Below are 19,554 nucleotides of genomic sequence, written 5' to 3' on the forward strand. Positions count from 1 at the left end.
AATCTGTGGCAAAATAAGTCTTGGATTAACTTGGTGATCCCGAATTTGGTTCCGAAAAATGGTAATGTTTGTCTTAATATAGTTTAACTCAAAACCGTAGGATTGTGTTGAAGCGTATGCAGGTTATTTTTAATGTTTTTCAAATGTGAATTAAATGTTACCATAGCAAATACAAACTGTCACTACTTTGAAACTAGCTTTTATCTCTTGTAATAGGTTAGAGTTGGGAGTTAAGTCTTACTTTGATGTTCTTTAAAGCCTGTATTACAGAGATGATCATAAAAGTGTCAGTTGTGCATTTGTATTAAGTCTGCTTTCAAAATATAGCTAGTTCTAAAAAAGAAAGCTGTTTTTCAGAAAAAAAAATAGAAATCTGCTATATAATGCAAATGTATGTTCTAGGATGCTTCAGGAGTGCCTTTAAAATCTGAGGAAGTTTTGATGTAAAGCTAAATTGTTACTACATAAGCAGTAGTATTTTTACTAGTAGTTTGGAAATCCCAGGGCATATACATCCTGGCAAATTTTATAGTCCGTAGACTTCCCACAAGATGGATATTGTTTAGTACGTGATTATTTTTAATTTTATTTATTCGTGAGACACACAGAGAGGCAGAGACACAGGCAGAGGGAGAAGCAGGCTCCATGCAGGGAGCCTGATACGGGACTCGATCCAGGGACTCCAGGATCACGCCCTGAGCCAAGGGCAGACACTCAACCGCTGAGCCACCCAGGGGCCCCTAGTAGGTAATTTAAAGTAGAAAACTAATTATTAAAACACCAAATAAGACTCCCAAGTTCGGGGGGGAGAGGGAGTAGCATTTTTATTGAAGGAGGGGCCATTAAAAAATTAAAAGACGAGCCATTCCCCAATTCTTTCTTTATAAAGATTTTATTTTTTTTATTTGTTTTTAAATGATTTCTACACCCAGTGTGTGGGGGTCAAACTCAACAACCCCATGATCAAGAGTCACATGCCCCAATGACTGGCCCAGCCAGGTGCCCCTCCCCAAATCTTCATTACCTCCCAGCTAGTTAGAGCTGAAGAAAATGGTTGATCATACCTTTTTTTTTTTTTTTTTTAAGATTTTATTTATTTATTCATGAGAGACACAGGCAGAGGGAGAAGCAGGCTCCCTCCAGGAAGCCCAACGTGGAACTCGATCCCAGCACCCTGGGGTCACGGCCTGGGCAGAAGGTGGTGCTAAACCGCTGAGCCCCCCAGGGGTCCCCAATCATACCTCTTCTTACTGTCCCTGACTCCCCTCCACTTTTGTTCTTTAGTGCAAATCTCAGTACGTTATTTTTGTAAATTATTTCCAGGTAAAACAGAAAAAGTAGTACGAAAAATAACCCAGGGATAGGTTTGTGGAAAGGTGTTTCCTTTTAAAAACTGGTCTTTGGTTACAGTGTAAGAATTACTGTGGCAACTTATGATAATTTTTAGGCCAAAAGTGTTATATATTCTAGCGAAATGTTTCAGATTACTTGATGATTACCCAGATATATGGAAAACTAGATCAGTAAGTCAGTGATTGAAAAAAACTACAAAAAATCAAACACTAGCGTAGCCTTTAAAGTAATTCTGGTTGAACGCCTGTGAGTGTCCAGCACTGGAGCTCCCCTGGAGCCCGGTATTTCGTCCCCCTACTTATTAAATTTTCCTTTCCTAGCAATGGCCTCTCTGTTTGCAGGTCCGCCCCACACCGTTCCTACAAGCTCCTTTTCCATCTGTAAGGCCTCCTCCAAACAGAGCTCTCTGCTGGAAGACACCGACCTTTTCAAGGCTCTGATGACTTGGGGAGGCCCCTGGGTGAACTGCCCGAGCCAGGCTCGCGCCTCCTGCAGACAGCTGGCCTCGTCCGAGGCACGCAGCACCTCCTCCACCATGCCCAGGCTCAGGGCCCTGGCGGCGTCCAGGGGGAGGGCGCCGCTTAGCACCTTGAGGGCCTGCCGGGCGCCCAGCAGCTCCACGAGGCGGGTGCCGCCGCCCCAGCTCGGCACGATGCCCATCTCCCTGTGGACGAACCTGATCTCGCCGTCCGCGGTCATGAGCCTGCAAGACAAGGGCGAACCTCCGTGAGTGAGTCCGCACCGCGGCCGGGCCTGGGGGGCGGCCTCGCTCCTAAACGCCCGCCCGCTCTAAACGCCCGCCAGACCGCCCCCAGAGTGCAGGCCCATGGCTCTCAAGAACTGGCTCTAGGCCCGGCGTCTACACGGTGCTCGCGCGAGCCCGCGGGGAGCCCACAGGGAGTACAGGGAGCCCGCGGGGAGCACGAGGAGCACCACCTACGGGGCCGACCGGCTGGGGGCCGCGGGCCCAGCCAGCAAGCCCTGCGCTCCCTTCACAGTCCTTTGGGACCCAGGAAAGGGCCGTGGGCCACGGGGTCAAGACACCACCAGCGCTCCAGCCAGCCCGGGAGGCCACCCTGGGGAGGCGACCCTGGGGCGCGCACCGATGTCCCCAGCCTGCAGGGGAACAAGACCCAGACACCCCCGCGAGGCCCCACCCTGGACCCCGGCAGGGCGGCGACTGCGTGTGCCGGAGCCTCCCTGGGACTGGGGAGAGGACACGGGGGCCGGTGCCCCTCCTTGGCCCTGGGGAAGACCGCAGAGCAGTCGCAGCCCGACGCCACAGACCCCACATGGGGCCCGGCCGGTAGGTGGGTGACCGCGCACCCCGAGCAATCACCGTGCAAACCTCCAGTGTGGACCCAAGGTCATGTCTGAGCTTTAAAAAATATTTTTTTAAGGTTTTATTTATTTATTCCTGAGAGACACACAGAGAGAGGCAGAGACACAGGCAGAGGGAGAAGCAGGCTCCTCTCAGGAAGCCCGACGTGGGACTTGACCCAGGGGTCAGGACCTGGGTCAAAGGTGAACCTCGCCACTGGGACCCCCAGGCGCCCGTGAACTCTTGTAAGTAATTGTGTTGGGAGACCACAAGCCTTTGATGCAAAGTGCGTAGCTTAACGGAGACTGCCGGGCTCTGAGGACAGATGGGCTGCATACGACACCCCGAAATACAGCAAAGAAAAAGACTCATGATATAAAGATGATGAGAAAGACTAAACTACTTACCTCTGGGCTTCAGTGTGCTTGTTTATAAAATAGAATAATAGTACTTATGCCATACAATTAGGAATATTAAGTGAGTTAATATATAAAGGTGCTTAGAATCTATTTGCTAGAATTCATCTAAACAGAAGGAATCCTGGATTGCATTTGTGTGTTTAAAAAACCGTCACTGTGAAATCTGCCTCAGTCCCATCCACGGGGCAGTATTACACTTTTATTTGGAATATAGATGTGTATATTTTGTGGCCTCGCAGGGCCCGACATACTGTAAGCTATGGGTACTGGCTTCTAGGAAGGTGGCTGCGTTGACAGCAGGGTCACTATGAGTAACGGCAATGTTTCTGCTACAAGATGAGTATAAAGTGGTTTCCTGTAGTTATTAAAAGGGCTTGATCCCTAAAGTACTGAAAGTGAAAGAACTATACTTACACGGGGAATACCGACAAATGATGGTTGTACTGTCCTGCCTCAGAGACATACACACCATGTTTATAGATAAGCCTAAAGTAAATATTGCCAAGTTGATTTAAAAAAATTGAGAGGAAGTCAAACTGTAAGAGACTCCTAACTCTGGGAAACACAGAAAGGGTTACAGAAGGGGAGGAGGAAGGGAATGAGGTGACTGGGTGACAGGCACTGAGGAGGGTACCTGATGGGATGAGCACTGGGTGTTAGACTTAATGTTGGCAAACTGAGTTTAAATAAATTTTAAAAAACACCAGAAAACACAGACACATCTAAGATTAACCTAAGGAATACTATGTAATACAAGTAAAAGCACAAATATTTTCAAATTTTAAGGAAGGCCTGTCACCAATACAGTAACAGTAATACAATGTCATAAATCTAAAGTTTGGAAACATTGATTTTATTGCTACATATTTTTTTTTTTTAACTTGAAGTTCGATTTCCCAACATATAGTGTAACGCCTGTGCTCATCCCGCCAAGCGACCCCTCAGTGCAGAAACAGTCATTTCCATCAACTGTAGTCTGGGCGCAGAAACTGCTCGGTCCTTTTACAGGGCGGTAAGCACCGGGAGGACAAGCCCACGGCGATGTGAGCTAACAGTCCCTGCGGGGTCCACCTGGGCGGGGGCGCCTGCACGGCGGCCTCGGCCCAGCTTCCTCCCCGACCTCACGTCCCGGCAAGTCCTGACAAAGCGGCCCCAGGAGCCCAAGGTCCCTCCCGGGAGCACACCGGCCCCGGCCGCGCCTTGCGGCGGAGCTCACCTCTAAGGGGCCTGCGGCGGGGGCGGGGGCGGGGGAAGCTTTCACCGCCCCCTGCTCGCCCTCAAGCGGTCCCGCGGGGGCAGCGGCGACACGCACAGTCCTACCCGACCCGTGCCGACCGCGGTCAGGGCTCTGGAAGGACCCCAGGCTGTCCCCGCGTCCCTGAGCGGGCACTCGGCACTGTATGGACTCAGCTAGTATTTTTGGGGAGGGGCGACCCCGGGTAGCTCGCCCGCCCTTCCCACGGGCCTTCCCACGCTCCTTCCCACGCCAGGCCGGGCCGGGGCTCACCACTGCTGCGCACAGAGACAGGCAGGTTTCATCCCGCATAGCACAGCTAAACCCTTGATCTTCCAAAGAAACACAGGAAACAAAACTGCAGACAATTCCCACGCGCACACCAATGAACATGAACATTTCTGCATTACCAAAAACCTCTTAAAAATGCAAATTAAAACTTGATTTTTCATTATCAAAATGAGAAAAGCGGTTTTAAAAGATTATACCCCTGATAAGACAGGGTGCTCTCGCACAGATGCTCCTCGGCTGCTGGCACTAGGATAAAGGGGCCGAATCTTTCCTGAAGGATAACGTGGCACTAACGTATGAAAGACTCTGGACATTTTCTTACCCTTGATGAAGTACTTGAACTGCTCACGGGATTCATTCTAAGGGAATAATCTGAAATGTGGCAAAGCCTTGCGTATAAGGCAGTTGTCGCGACATTAATCATAACAAGGAAAAACGGGAAAGCACCAGAAGAGGATACGTTAGTGTATCCGTATCGATGGAATATCTTGTACTTGGTAGACTCATGGTTTCGGGTATATTCAATGCTAGAACGCCATCATTTTATAAACTATACACCATATGATCCTAGCTTTTTAAAATAAAAAAGTATCTATTTAAAAAAAAACCTGAAGAGAGCACGCCCAGCGCTGGCAGGTGCCTCGGGAAGGGGGCTGCAGCTCCTGTCCCGCACAGCCCCGGACTGGACAGGCGCCGAGGGGTGCTCGGGGCGCGGGGACCTGCCACCCTCCGGCCCGCCCCGACCGACCCTAACCCGCGGTCAGCACGGCCCCCGGGGGCGTGGTTACTAGAACGAGCAATGTCCCTTTACAATTAGAAAATGCAAGAAACATTTTAAAAATCTCGCCGCCTGTGTCGTTGGTTCCTGGGGCTGCCGGAGGAGCTCAGCGGGTCCCCGTGGGGCCGCGCACCCTGGGGGCTCTTCCCCCTACGGGCCTCCCCGGCCGGGCCCCACGCCCCTCCTCGCTCACTTCCCAGCCCGCCTCACGTCTTCACTGCCTGAAGGTCCCCCGACAATCCAGGGTAACGTCCCGCCGCCAACCCCGGGCCCTCGCGGCACTGGCGAGGGCCCTCGGGCCAACCGGCAGCAGGCAGGGCACCGGCCCCGCGCCCACGAGTCCTCGCTGCCCCCTCCCCGAGGCCGACTGCCAAGGGCCGGCCCGCCGTGGGGCCAGGCCTCACTGAGCAGTGCGCGACGGGCACGTACGGTGGATGCCCCGCACCATATTAAAAACAAACAAAAAAGGAAGCTGGAGACAAGAAATTAAGAGGACCATGAGGGAGGCCAACACACTGACAGCCCGTGCCCGTCCGCGGCACACGAACCGGGCCAGCTTCCAGGGAGCGCGCGCAACGGCGTGGGCCGGCACCCCGGGGCCTGGCGCCAAGGGCAGGGGCGCCCACGGGCAGGAGCGCCCACGGGCAGGGGCACCCACGGGCAGGGGCACCCAGGGGCAGGGGCGCCCACGGGCAGGGGCGCCCACGGGCAGGGGCGCCCACGGGCAGGGGCGCCCACGGGCAGGGGCACCCACGGGCAGGGGCACCCAGGGGCAGGGGCGCCCACGGGCAGGGGCGCCCACGGGCAGGGGCGCCCACGGGCAGGGGCGCCCAGGGGCCCAGCCGACCTCCGTTCGCTCCACCAGGCCGAGCCGAGCCGCCAAGCTCCGGCCTCCCGCCCGCCCTCCAGCGCCGCCAGCGAGGCCCACTGCGGCGGCCGCCCTCCAGGCACCCCGTGGCTTCCCACCACGGACCCCTGCACCCCCCGTGCGAGCCGCCAGTAGGTAGAGGCTCCGCAGAGGAAACCATCCCAGCAGGACGGAGCAGGAGGCTCCGCCGGGCCCAGCGCCTCCCACCCCAGGGGGCTGTCAGGAGCGCCGCCTAGGGGCTAGCCTGTCGGGGATCCAGAGCTCGGGAGCGCAGACACCGGACCCGCACTCCAGAACCGGACGCGGTTGCTGTTTCCTCCAATATCCACGCGGTAAAACCAGGATATGAAGGCACGACTGGCTCCCTGCTGAGCCGCCACTTCAAAGAAGCCACCCGCACAGAAACCGAGTCAAGGCCTGACTGCGGAAGCAGGTGTGTATTACAGTTGGCGGGATTCGTGTATGCTGTTAAGAACTTTTTCCGAATTACAAAATATTTCAAATACACAGAAAATAATAAACTTATGTACCCGCTCCCCAGATTTTGCAGATGTTAACACTTTGCCACATTGATTTCTGAACTCTTTTCTGTCATCCTTTTCCCTTCTCTTCCCGGCTTCTTTCTCTCTCCAGCGGCAGCCAATATCCTGAAGTTAGTGAGAATCCTTTCCGTGCATGATTTAACTTTTTTTTTTTTTTTTTTTTTTTTTATGATAGTCACAGAGAGAGAGAGAGAGGCAGAGACACAGGCAGAGAGAGAAGCAGGCTCCATGCACCAGGAGCCCGACGTGGGATTCGATCCCGGGTCTCCAGGATCGCGCCCTGGGCCAAAGGCAGGCGCTAAACCGCTGCGCCACCCAGGGATCCCTGATTTAACTTTTAATAAATACTCAATATGTTGATCCAACAGTAAGCTTCTGCATGAAGTAGTATTTCAGTTTTATGTCCAGTACCACAAAGACAGTCCACCTGACTGCCAGCACCACGCTTAAACTGTTCAGTATTTGGCAGGTAATTTCTATATTGAAAATGAGTCTATCCAACTATCCTAGTGTGATGACATGAGCCATTAAGATAGTTCAATTAGCCCTGTCTACTCTGGGGGATCCCTGCGTGGCACAGCGGTTTAGTGCCTGCCTTTGGCCCAGGGCATGATCCTGGAGTCCCGGGATCGAGCCCCACGTTGGGCTCCCTGCATGGGGCCTGCTTCTCCCTCTGCCTCTGCCTCTGTCTCTCTCTGTCTCTCATGAATTAATAAATAAAATCTTAAAAAAAATAAAAATAAAAAAAATAAAAAAACTTGTCTACTCTGATTTATCATTTCCACTGCTGAAGGACCTTTAGAGTTGTTTCCTGTTTTTAGCTACTATGAATGTATGAATGGTGCTATGAACATTCTAGAACCTGTCTGTAGATAACATTTGTATATATTTCTATTGGATTTATATTAGGGTTTTTTTTTATTATTTAAATTCAATCTAGTTAACATAGTGTGTTATTAGTTTCTGGGGCAGAATTTAGTGATTCATCCATTGCATAGAACACCCAGTGGTCATGACATCAGGTGCCCTCCTTAATGCCCATCACCCTATTACCCTATCCCCCACCCCCCTCCCCTCCAGTAGCCCTCAGTTTGTTTTCTACTGTTAAAAGTCTCTTATGGGTGCCTCCCTTTGTTTTTATCTTATTTTTCCTTCCCTTCCCCTGTGTTCATCTATTTTGTTTCTTAAAAGACGTATGAATGAAAGCTTACGGTATCTGTCTCTCTTGGACTTAACTGCACTTAGCATAATCCCCCCTAGTTCCATCCACGTCATGGCAAATGGTAAGATTTCATTCTTTTTGATGGCCCAGTAACATTCCATCGTATTAGGATATATACACCACATCTTTATCCATCCATCCGCCAATGGACATCTGGGGTCTTTCATAGTTTGGCTACTGTGGACTTTGCTGTTATAAACACTGGGGTGCAGGTGCTCGCTCAGATCACTACATCTGTATCTTTGGGGTAAATCCCCAGTAGTGCAATTGCTGGGTCGTAGGGCAGCTCTATTTTTAACTTGAGGACCCTCCACACTGTTTTCCAGAGTGGCTGCACCAGCTTTCAAGCCCACCAACACTGTAATAGGGCTCCTCTGTCTCCACAGCCTCTCCAACATCTAACATTTCCTGACGTGTTAATTTTAGCTCTTCTGAGAGGTGTGAGGTGGTTTCTCATTGTGGTTTTGATTTGTATTTCCCTGATGCCGAGTGATGCAGAGCATTTTTCACATGTCTGTTGGCCACTTGTAGGTCTTTTTTGGAGAAATGTCTGTTCATGTCTTCTGCCCATTTCTTGACTAGATTTTTTTGTTTTGTTTTTTGGGGTGATGTATTTGATAAGTTCTTTATAGATTTTGGACACCAGCCCTTTATCTGTTATGTCATTTGCGAATACCTTCTCCTATCCCTTTTAGTTTTATTATTTCCTTTGCTGTGCAAAAGCTTTTTATCCGATGAAGTCCCAATAGTTCATTTTTGCTTTTGTTTCCCTTGCCTTTGGAGATGGGCCTAGCAAGAAGCTGCTGTAGCCGAGGTGAAAGAGGTTGCTGCCTGTGTTCTCCTCTAGGATTTTGATGGATTCCTGTCTCACATTTAGGTCTTCCATCCATTTTGAATTTGTCTTTGTGTGTGGTGTAAGGAAGTGGTCCAGTTTAATTCTTCTGCCCATGGCTGTCCAATTCTCCCAGCCCCATTTATTGAAGAGACTGTCCTTTTTCCATTGGATAGTCTTTCCTGCTTTGTCAAAGATGAGTTGATGACAGAACCATTTCTGGGTTCTCTAGTCTATTCCATTGATCTCTGTGTCTGTTTTTGTGCCAGTACCACACTGTCATGAGGATCACAGCTTTGTAATACAGCTTGAAGTCCAGAATTCTGATGCCTCCAGCTTTCTATTATAGTCTTGTAGGTTAAAAGTTCAACAAAAGACTAATTTAAAATCAAGAACTCAGTAGGGCTGCATTCTGTTCTGGAGGCTCCAGGGGAGTCCACTTGCTTGCCTTTCCCAGCTTCTAGAGCCTGCCCACAATTCTTGGCTCATGGCCACACTCCTCCATCTCCAAAGCCTGCACCGATGGGTTACATCCTCCTCACACTGCATAAACTCTGTCACTAACCCTCATTTTCTGACACTGAACTTTTCAGCATCCTTCTATAGCATTTTTAGGACCCTTGTAGTTACACTGGGCCCACCCACCAGGATAATCCCTCTGCTTTAAAGTCAGCTGAGTATCAACCTTATATTCACCTACAACCTAACTCTCCCTGACCATACGATGTAACATACTCACAGGTTCCACGGCTTAGGATACAGATATTTTTGGAAGGCCATTATTCTGTCAACCACAGACACACAGGAATAGAATTACTATGTCACACTATGTGACATTCTGTGTTAGCAGATACTGGGCATTTTCCATTGTGCCACCTTATATTCCCATTAGTACTCTTCTGAGAGCTACAGTTGCTTCACACCCTTGATAACACTTGACATATTCTATCTTTTTCATCTTAGTTTTTCTTGTGGGACTGTAATAAAAAGGCGTCATTTCAATTTGCATTTCCTTAATGGCTAAAAAGTTTCAGTGCTTTTCAACCATATTTTTTGGGCCACTCAAATATCCTCGGAAAAGTCAGTTTGAGTTTTCTGCCCATTTATTTTAACTGGGTTGTCTGTCTTACAGCTTTGGAAGAGTTCTTTATATATTCTAACTATGTCTTTTGTCAAGATATAAATATTGAGATAATCTCTCCCTCTGCAGGCTGCATTTTCATTATTTTAGTTATATGTTGATAGAAGTTATTACTACAGTCCAATTTATCAATTTCTTTATTTATGGTTAGTGATCATTGTGTCCTGTTTTAGAAATCCTTGAATACTTCAAGACCATATATTCTCCTGTTTTTTTCAAACAGTTCCACTGTGTTACCTTTAACTTTTATATCTGGAATTCATCTTGAATTGACTTTACACATATACATATACTTACTAAAGAGACCATTCTTTCCTAATGCACTAAAAGCGTCACGTTTGTCTTAAATAACCCTACATTTTGGATGTTTCTGAACTCTATTGGTCAGTTTCTCTATCCTTGTATGTACAAAAAGCATCTGTTTAAATTAGTTTTATAACAGGTTTTATGGTAGGTATAAGCCAACTTTGTTCTTTGTGACTACAGTAGTTCCTCCTGGTACTCTGCATTCCCATATGAATTTTAAAGACTGTCGATACATACACACACACACACACACACACACACACCAACTTGCTGAGATTTCTTTTGGAACTACATTGAATCTGTGGATTATTTGGGGGGAGAGGTGAATCTTTACAATATTAAGTCTTTTATTCCATGGACATGGTATATTTCTATTTCACCATTTATTTGGGTCTTCTTTAATTTCTCTCAGTATTGGAGGCACCTGCGTGGCTCAGTGGTTGAATGTCTGCCTTCAGATCAGGTCGTGACCCTGGGGTCCTGGGATCGAGTCCCACACTGGGCTCCCTGCATGGGAGCCTGCTTCTCCCTCTGCCTGTGTCTCTGCCTCTCTCTGTGTGTCTCTCATGAATAAATAAATAAAATATTTTAAAACAAATTCTCTCAGTGTTGTTTTCTAGCTTTCAATGTAGAATCCTGACATGCCTTTTGATTTGTTCCTAGCTGTTTTTTTTTTTTTTTTTTTTTTTTTTTTCTAAAGCTACTCTGAGGGACACCTGGGTGGCTCAGCAGTTGAGCGTCTGCCTTCAGGGCATGATCCTTGGATCCTGGGATCGAGTCCCACATCGGGCTTCCTGCATGGAGCCCACTTTTCCCTCTGCCTGTGTCTCTGCCTCTCTCTTGCTGTCTTTCCTGAATAAATAAATAAAATTTAAAAAAAAAAAGCTACTCTGAATGTTATTGTTCTTTAAATTTTGTTATTTATTTGTTTGCTGCTGGAATATAGAAATGTTTAATTTTTATTAACCTTGCAGCCAGAAAACTTACAAAATTCACTTATTAATTCTAAAAGATTAGCTATATATATATATATATATTTGGATCACAATGTTGTCATATGTGAATAGTAGGCTTTCTTAAAATCCAATCCTTATAATTTCCTTAATCTTGTTTTACTGAACTGACTAGGATATCTAGTATAGTGACAGTACTCTCCTTGTTCCTGATGTCAGAGGGAAAGCTTTCAATGAGATATTTGCTGTAGGATTTTTGTAAATGTTCTTTATAAGATTAAGACAGTTCTTTCCTGGTGTGCTAAGAGTTTCTATCATGTATGGATGTTGAATTCTATCAAATGCTTTTGCATCTATCAGATTGTAACGATCTATCTCCCTTTTTTGTTAATATGGTATATTACACTAATTGGTTTCAAGGTTAAACCAATCTTGAATTTCTAGAATAAGCCCTTCGATTAAATTTGGTAATACTCTGTAAAGGATTTTTATATTTATGTTTATGGGACTAGCCTATAATTGGCTTTCTTATAATTTCATTTCTAGGTTTTGGAATAAATACTGTACTCATTAAAAGAGTGGGGAAAAAAAGAGCTGGGAAGTATAACTTCCTTTTCTATTCAATGAACAGTGTGTGTAAGATTGATGTTCTTTCTTTCTTAAATGTTTGGAAAACCTGACTGATAAATCTAAGTTTTAAAAACTAAGATTTCAGGGATTGGTCTGGAAGCTTGCTGCTGATTTGAGTCCTAATCTTTCCACACATCGTCCCCCAAATTACAAAATTAACAAGGAGTGAAAGAAAACCACACCAACGGGATTACTCAGAGACACAGAATACTGTATCCTTGAAATTGCCTTTAAGTACAGAAATAAACATCAAATTAAAAAATTATTTCCTGCTGCTGTTGTAAGCCAATAGGCACAAACTGATAAAGAGGAGGCTTAGGACATCTGTATAAAACAGGACAGGAAAATGGAAGACTGAGGAAGTACAGTCAAAATCACCCCCAGAAGAGAAAATCCAACACTATGTTCTAAAAACTTAAGTGCAAATTGGGGATTTGGTAGTCCATAGTACTGGCTATAGAAAAGGAGCTTGAAGATAAAGGGTAAAACTGATAGTTTGAGTAAGCACAGCTTCTGAAGAAAGACCCAGATTAAGTAGAGAAGGGGTGGTTCCCTTGGAGAAATAAAAGAAAAAAATTAGAGAATAAAAATAAGGATTCTGTAGAAACAAAAGGACTCCTCTCCTATTTGGAAATCCACTGTGTGACTAATGCATCCATTCAAAAACTAAACTGTGAGAAGTTGGCACTCTCAAATTAGGAATCCTAGCCACAAAATACTCAGAAAATATCAAGCTAATCCTATAAAAAGCTACTGTAAGAATAAAGCAGAACACGTAAATTCAAACATTTCAGCTGATGAAAAGTACTCCCTCCCCAGGAAAAAAAAACACGAAATAGAAGAAAAACTGGTCATGATTATTCCAAAATTAATTCAACATCTTCAAATAGCATAGTTATGAAAAAATTTTTTAAAAAATCTTGAGTCAGAAATTTAAGCATATTTTTGAGAGAGCACACATATGAGAGAGAGGAGTGGGGATGGGAGTAGGGGGAGAATCTTAAGCAGGCTCTATGCCTAGCACAGAACCTAGCACACACATGGGGCTTGGTCTCACAACCCTGAGATCATGACCTGAACCGAAATCAAGAGTCAGATGCTTAACCATCTGAGCCAGGCACCCTGTGAACCAGGAATTTAAAAACCTGGAGTGGAAATCAACCCCTAGACACACACATAAACACACACACACGAATAGGGGCTGGGAGATAAAACTGAACTCAAGAAAAATAAAAGAAAAAGAGAAGAATATGTTTGAATAAAAATTTAATATATATATTTTTAAGATTTTTTATTTATTCATGAGAGACAGAGAGAGAGGCAGAGGGAGAAGCAGGCTCCATGCAGGGAGCCGACGTGGGACTCGATCCCAGGCCTCCAGGATCACACCCTGGGCTGAAGGTGGCGCTAAACTGCTGAGCCACCCAGGCTGTAGGGCATTTTTAAAAAGCAGGAAAATGACCAAGAGAATGAGAATTGGTTAAAAAAAAAAGAAGAAGAAGAAAAAGGAGTTAGAGAAATAAGCAAGAAGTCCTATATGAATAACTGAAACTGATAAAACAAATATTGAAAGCATTCACTGGATACCTGGGAAAATGGACTCTAAAGAATCACCTCAGACATATCCTAATAAAGTATTAGACTTTACATATAGAGAAACCTCGGGACCTCTAAGCAAAAAACAATAAAAAACTTATAAGTCAAAATAATTATAATGCCACTGGACTTATCAAAAGCAAAAAGGTACCAGACCCAGATGGTTTCACAGGGTTTACCAAATCTTTACAGACTATGTAGTTCTGATGCCATCTGAGATAGAAAATGAAAGAAACATTCCAATTTTTTTAATGAAGCGTAACATTAATACCTAAGTCTGCTACATATAACACAAAAAATTAAATTAGACCAATATTTGTCTATTCAAGTGTGCAGTCTCCAAGATGACACCCAATGATCACTGCCCCTGGTATTTACATCCTTGTGTATGTCATCTTTTCCCCTTGAATGTGGACTGGACCTAGTGACCCCTAGTGACCCTGATCTAATAAACAACATAGGAAAAGAAATGGGATGCCCCTTCCAAGATTGTGGGTTTCTGTCTTTCTATTCTCTTTCTCTTAGAACCTCCTCAATTTGGGGGAAGCAAGCTTCTAGGTTGTGAATAGCCCTGTGGCAAGCCCAGGCAAGCCCAAGAAACTCCTATCCCAGCAATAGTCAGTGAGGACCTGCCCACAGCCTCTCGAGTGAGTTTCGACACAATCTTCCCTCAGTTGAGTCCTGGCTGACATCTTGATTACAGCCTCATGACAGACCTGAGCCAGAGGCACCCAGCCAAGCCACATGCAAATTCCTGACCCCTGGAAATAATAAATGTTTATGTTTTAAGCTGTAAGTTTTGAGGTGATTTATTACCCAGCAATTGATAATTAACACAAATATCAAAACAAAAATCCTAAATATTATCAAATACATTTCAACACCATATTAAGGAAATCACACACCCTGAGTAAAAGGGATTTATACTTTAATTGACGTTAGAAATCAATTATTATAATCATATTAATAGGTCTAAGAAGAAAAATCATTTATCTTTATAGTTGGTAAAAAGTATTTAGATGAAATTCAGTACCTCAAAACTCTTAAAAGAATAGGAATGGAAGGATATTCTTTAGCATTAATCTATATACAAATATATACAAATACGAACCTCAATCCTACAGCTAGGATCTTACTTTAAGTATCCAACTCTTCATTTTGGCATGTGTCATGATCTCAAAGTCATAATGATCTCAAGCCTCATGCCAGGCTCCACATTCAGTGGGGAGTCTGCTTTAGATTGTCTGTCTCCATCTCCCCCTACCCCTTGCTCCCCCACCCACCTTACAAACTCTCTCTCTCTCTAAAATAAATAAATCTTGGGCAGCCCTGGTGGCTTAGCGGTTTAGCACTGCCTTCGGCCCGGGGCATGATCCTGGAGACCCAGGATCAAGTCCCACGTTGGACTCCCTGCATGGAGCCTGCTTCTCCCTCTACCCATGTCTCCGCCTCTCTCTCTCTCTCTCTCTCTCTCTAATAAATAAATAAAATCTTTAAAAAAATAAAATAAAATAAAATAATCTTAAAAAAAAAAAAAGATAGGTGGTGAGAAACACTAGATGTATGTCCACAAAGATCAGGAACAAGAAAGCAAGGATGAAAAAAAAAAAAAAGAAAGCAAAGATGGCAAATCTCTCTACTACTGTTTAACATTATACTGCAGGTATTCACTGAAACAGTAAAAACAGGAAACTATCAGAGAAATAATAATTGGGACAAAATGAAACTATCTCTATTGTATAATTGGAAGACTAAAGAATCAATGATAAAACCAATTCAAGCAACAGAAAAATTCAGGAAGGTAGCAGCATATAAAATTGCCATAAAATAACCTTCATCCTATACACAAAAAAGAAATTAGATGACATAATGGAAGAGAAAACTCAGTTTTCAACAGCAACAAGAGCAAAATACTTTGAAAAAAACCTTCCAATTACATATTTTTTTTTAGGATTTTATTTGAGAGAGAGCTAGATCTATTACATGGTAAGATCTAGTATCTAGCATAAGATACATCAAGTATCTGATAAGTTTGTGATATGATAGTGATATCCACAGAGGAACCTTCTTAAAGAAATAGTATTGAAACAAAAGGATAGCCATTTGGGAAAAAGAGAAAATAACATTCATTACTCCATAAAAATAAACTCAAGAATGGATTAGGTATATAAATAAAACACAAGACTATCCACAAGTACTAGAAAAAAACATAACTGAATTCCTCTATAATCTGGACATATGGAAGACTTTTTAAAAAGAACTCAAATCCAAATGCAATAGAAGAAAGAATGGATAAATAGAACTACAATAAAACAAATGCTCGCATGAGAAAAACAAATAAAACATAAGCAAAGACAAAAGACACAATGAGAAGCTGGACAAAAAAAAGCTGAATACATAAAAAATTTATCATCAAAAATGGCAAATATCCGTAATATTTAAAGAACTTATAAAAAATTAAGGGGAAAAAAGCCAAATATTCTGTAGAGAAATAAGCAAAACATGAATAGGTATTTCACAAAAAATATATAAATGTTTCTTAACCACATGTAAATATGATCAACCTAACTTACTTTAAGAGAAATGCATGTAAAAGCTATACAGAAACACTATCCTCACCTGTTAGACCGACAAACATTCAAAAGCTTAACAGTAGCCTTTGCTGGCAAGGCCGAGTCAAACAGATTATAGAAAATTTTAAGAATGGTGTATTCCCTATGGAAGAGAATTTGGCAATATCTAATGAAACTAAACATTCATTTCACCTTTGATTCAGCCATTCTCCTAGAACTGATCCTTAAGATACACCGTTAATAATACCAAAAAATACACACAGCTATTCATCACAACAGTGTACATATTAAAAACAAAATTCAATCAACAGAGATGGGAAGAAAGAAAAAAATTAAAAATGAATACAAAAACTAAATGAGCTAAACAAGTATTTCAAATGAATAACAACCACACTGAAGGAGGAAAAGCAACAGGGAACTAATTCAAGTTACTTTCGAATATGATGCAATACTTTATTTACCCTTAGTCTAGGAGACAAAGAAACAAAGAACAATGGGCAAATCTTGAACTCTTTTCAAATGGTGATGTTACTGTAAATATGGTGAAGTAAAGCCAGGGGCGCTGTGTTGCAGGAGGTACAGTAGGGAATGGGAGGAGAGAACAAATTTGTGAGAATAGACTGGATTGGGAGATACCAAGTAGAAATTCACGATCTCTAATGAACAAATGGATTAAATGAATGCATGCTGTAGCTTTGTTTGCTAAAAGAGTCCAGAAACCACGATACCAGTAGCAATGAGAGCACCACCAGGCATCCAGGTCTTGGTTTTTAAAAATATTATTTCCTAGTTAAAAGAACCAGCACTCAACCCCCCCCCCCTTCCCCAAGGGGGGAAAAAAAAAAAACAGCAGTGCTCCTATGAGGTATGTCTAAATCTACGGTCAGAAAGAGGAAGGTATAAGATGCCTAGAGTATCTTGTACTCAGAAACTTAAGGAGGCATTTGAATGAATGGATGAATGGATGGATGGATGGATGGATGGATGGATGGATGGATGAATGAATGAATGAATGAATGATAGGGCATATCAAAAGGATACAAAAGCCAGTGTGAAAGGCTTCCCACTGGCCAAATCTGGGACAACTGAAGCATCAGAACAATCAAGGACAGTAATGAACCATAAACCACTGAAAACAAGCATTTATTTATTAGTCCACACTGATGATAAATATACACATACATACACACACATGCAGGGAAAGGGGCAAAGAGGACTTTTCTTTAGAATACCATGACAAGTGATACACATGGATGAATGAAGTTAGAGAAACACAAACACACAATCATCATAGTAAAGATGGTTTCAGAAAGAATCATCAAGGAATGCTAAATCCAGTGGAGAAAGTTTGGCGAAAAACAGAGTATTAGACTTGCCTGCAAGCATCTCTCAAGTATTATTTATTATCGCAAAGGGGAAATACTCTAGTGTTTGGAGTGGGTAATCAAAATTAGCATCACCAACAAGAGGCAGAAGAAACACCTGGTTGCATCCAGATGTGATACCTCAGGAACAGTATCATTTTTGCATGGATGTTATCCAGACATATAACCTGAATCCAATAATGAGAAAATACCAGAAATCCTCAAAATGAAGACTAATTTATTAAAACACAAAAAGCAAAACCTAGTCTGTTTTCTTTAAAACGTCAATGTCATGAAAGACAAAGGCAAGCTGAAGAACTCTTCCAGATGGAAAGAGAGTGAAGAAACCTCGACAGCTAAATGCAATACATGATCCTGCAAGAGAGGAAAGCAGCGCTGTCCTGGACACCATTGTCTAACTGACAAAACTGGCGCACACACAGTATACCAGATAAAAGTTCTGCATTGGTGTTAAATTTCCTGCATCTGACAACAGTACTGAGGTTATGTAAGACAATACTCATTCTCCTACATATATGTGTATATGCGTGTATAAAACATTAAAGGGCAAGATGTTTGCAACCTACTCTAAAATTTCTCAGAAAAAATATATACACTTACATATATAGATGTATGTACACATATATGAGAGACAAAATTAAAACGAAATATCAAAATGTTAAAAATGTAAAAACTAAGTGAATAGTATAGGGAAATTCTTTATATCATTCCTGAACGTTTTCTACAAGTTTCTAATTATTTCCAAACGAAAAAATGCAGTTCTACTTTGTCTTGCACCAAATTCAGTAACAAAAAATTAAATATTAGATATGTTATTAAAGTATCTACATGGTTTTGCTTGCCAAAAATTGATGCTAAAAGCCAAGTAGTCTGAGTCTGTCATTTTCTCTTTTCTAGGGTAGTTTTGAGATTTTTCTTTTCTCTCTGTCCTTCCTCACTCCCCTCTTTGAATGATGTCGAATCAGAAAGTGGAATAAAGGAATGAGTGTTCTAAGTCCCTCCTAAAGCACATTCCAGAATTTTGAGCTTAAAACCAATCTAAGAAACCATATTATGATTACTCTTAAAATATGAGGCACCTGGGTGGCTCTGTCAGTTAAGCATCTGCCTTCCATTCAGGTCATGGTCTTAGGGTCCTGGGGTCGAATCCCACGTGGGCTCCCTGCTCAGCGACTTCTCCTTCCCCCTCTGCCCCTCCCCAGCCCCTGCTCATGTGCTCTCACTCTGCTCTCTCAAATACATAAAATCTTAAAAAAAAAAAAAAAAGTATGAGTGAGCCTTTATCAATTTGACATACATAGCGACTATTATTGATGTTTTCCAAAAAGAATCTAAATAAAATTTAAAGAAAAATTTACAAAGGTGACTTTAGAGTAATAAAGTTACCGATTTTCATTTAGTGCCCAAATGGGTGAAAGGTGACAACTATATTCTCTGTGCCAAGCCCACATGTCGTAGGCAGAATGCTCCCACGAAGATGGCCGTGCCCTAGTCCCCGGAACCCCTGCACCTGCACTTCGCATAAGCAAAGAAGCTCTGCAGATGGAATTTTAGGATTACAATACACTAAAAAAGGGAGGTTATCTGAGTGAGCCCAATTTACCCACATGAGTTCTTAAAAGCACAGAACTTTCTCCAGCTGGAGTTACAGAGATGCAGCAGAAAGGTGAATGACAAAAACTCAAAGTATGAGAGAAACTCAACTCCCCACTGCCATAGGGGGCCACATAGAAAACTCGAGAAGGAATGCAGACATCCCCTAGGTGCAGAGAATGGTTCGCAGCTGATAGTCAGTCCTCATGGAGAACACGTGCAGAGAACTGAAATGTCCTACACGTGCAGAGAACTGAAATCTGCGGGGTGGAATCAGGATGAGCCTGGCCCTGGTTTCTCCCTGAGTCTCCAGAACCCAGTGCTGCCAACATACTGATTTTGGCCTTTTGTGACCAGGTTTAGAGAAACCAGTTGAGCCCAGCCAGACTTCAGACTATACACTGGTGAGAGAAATTATGTTGTTTTAAGCCACTAAATTTGTGGTAATTTGTTATGGCTGCAGTAGAAAACTAAAACTCAAATAAGTATTTTTATTTCTTAATTTTTATTCCATTCT

At 43.5% G+C, this 19,554-nt stretch overlaps 1 protein-coding gene across 3 annotated transcripts in view; it reads right to left on the reverse strand.

Annotated features, from left to right (window-relative positions):
- Window positions 1–1,065: 1,065 nt before the first annotated feature.
- The window catches only part of ECHDC1 (ethylmalonyl-CoA decarboxylase 1), a 46,889-nt gene continuing 28,400 nt past the window's right edge, over window positions 1,066–19,554 (reverse strand). For all 3 annotated transcript variants that reach the window (XM_038526747.1, XM_038526746.1, XM_038526748.1), the window contains exon 6: window positions 1,066–2,056. In XM_038526747.1, coding sequence (XP_038382675.1) covers window positions 1,648–2,056 — 409 coding nt within the window. In that variant the 3' untranslated portion in view covers window positions 1,066–1,647. The remainder of the gene's footprint in view (window positions 2,057–19,554) is intronic.

This window comes from Canis lupus, chromosome 1 (assembly GCF_011100685.1).
Source record: "Canis lupus familiaris isolate Mischka breed German Shepherd chromosome 1, alternate assembly UU_Cfam_GSD_1.0, whole genome shotgun sequence".
NCBI lineage: Eukaryota > Metazoa > Chordata > Mammalia > Carnivora > Canidae > Canis > Canis lupus.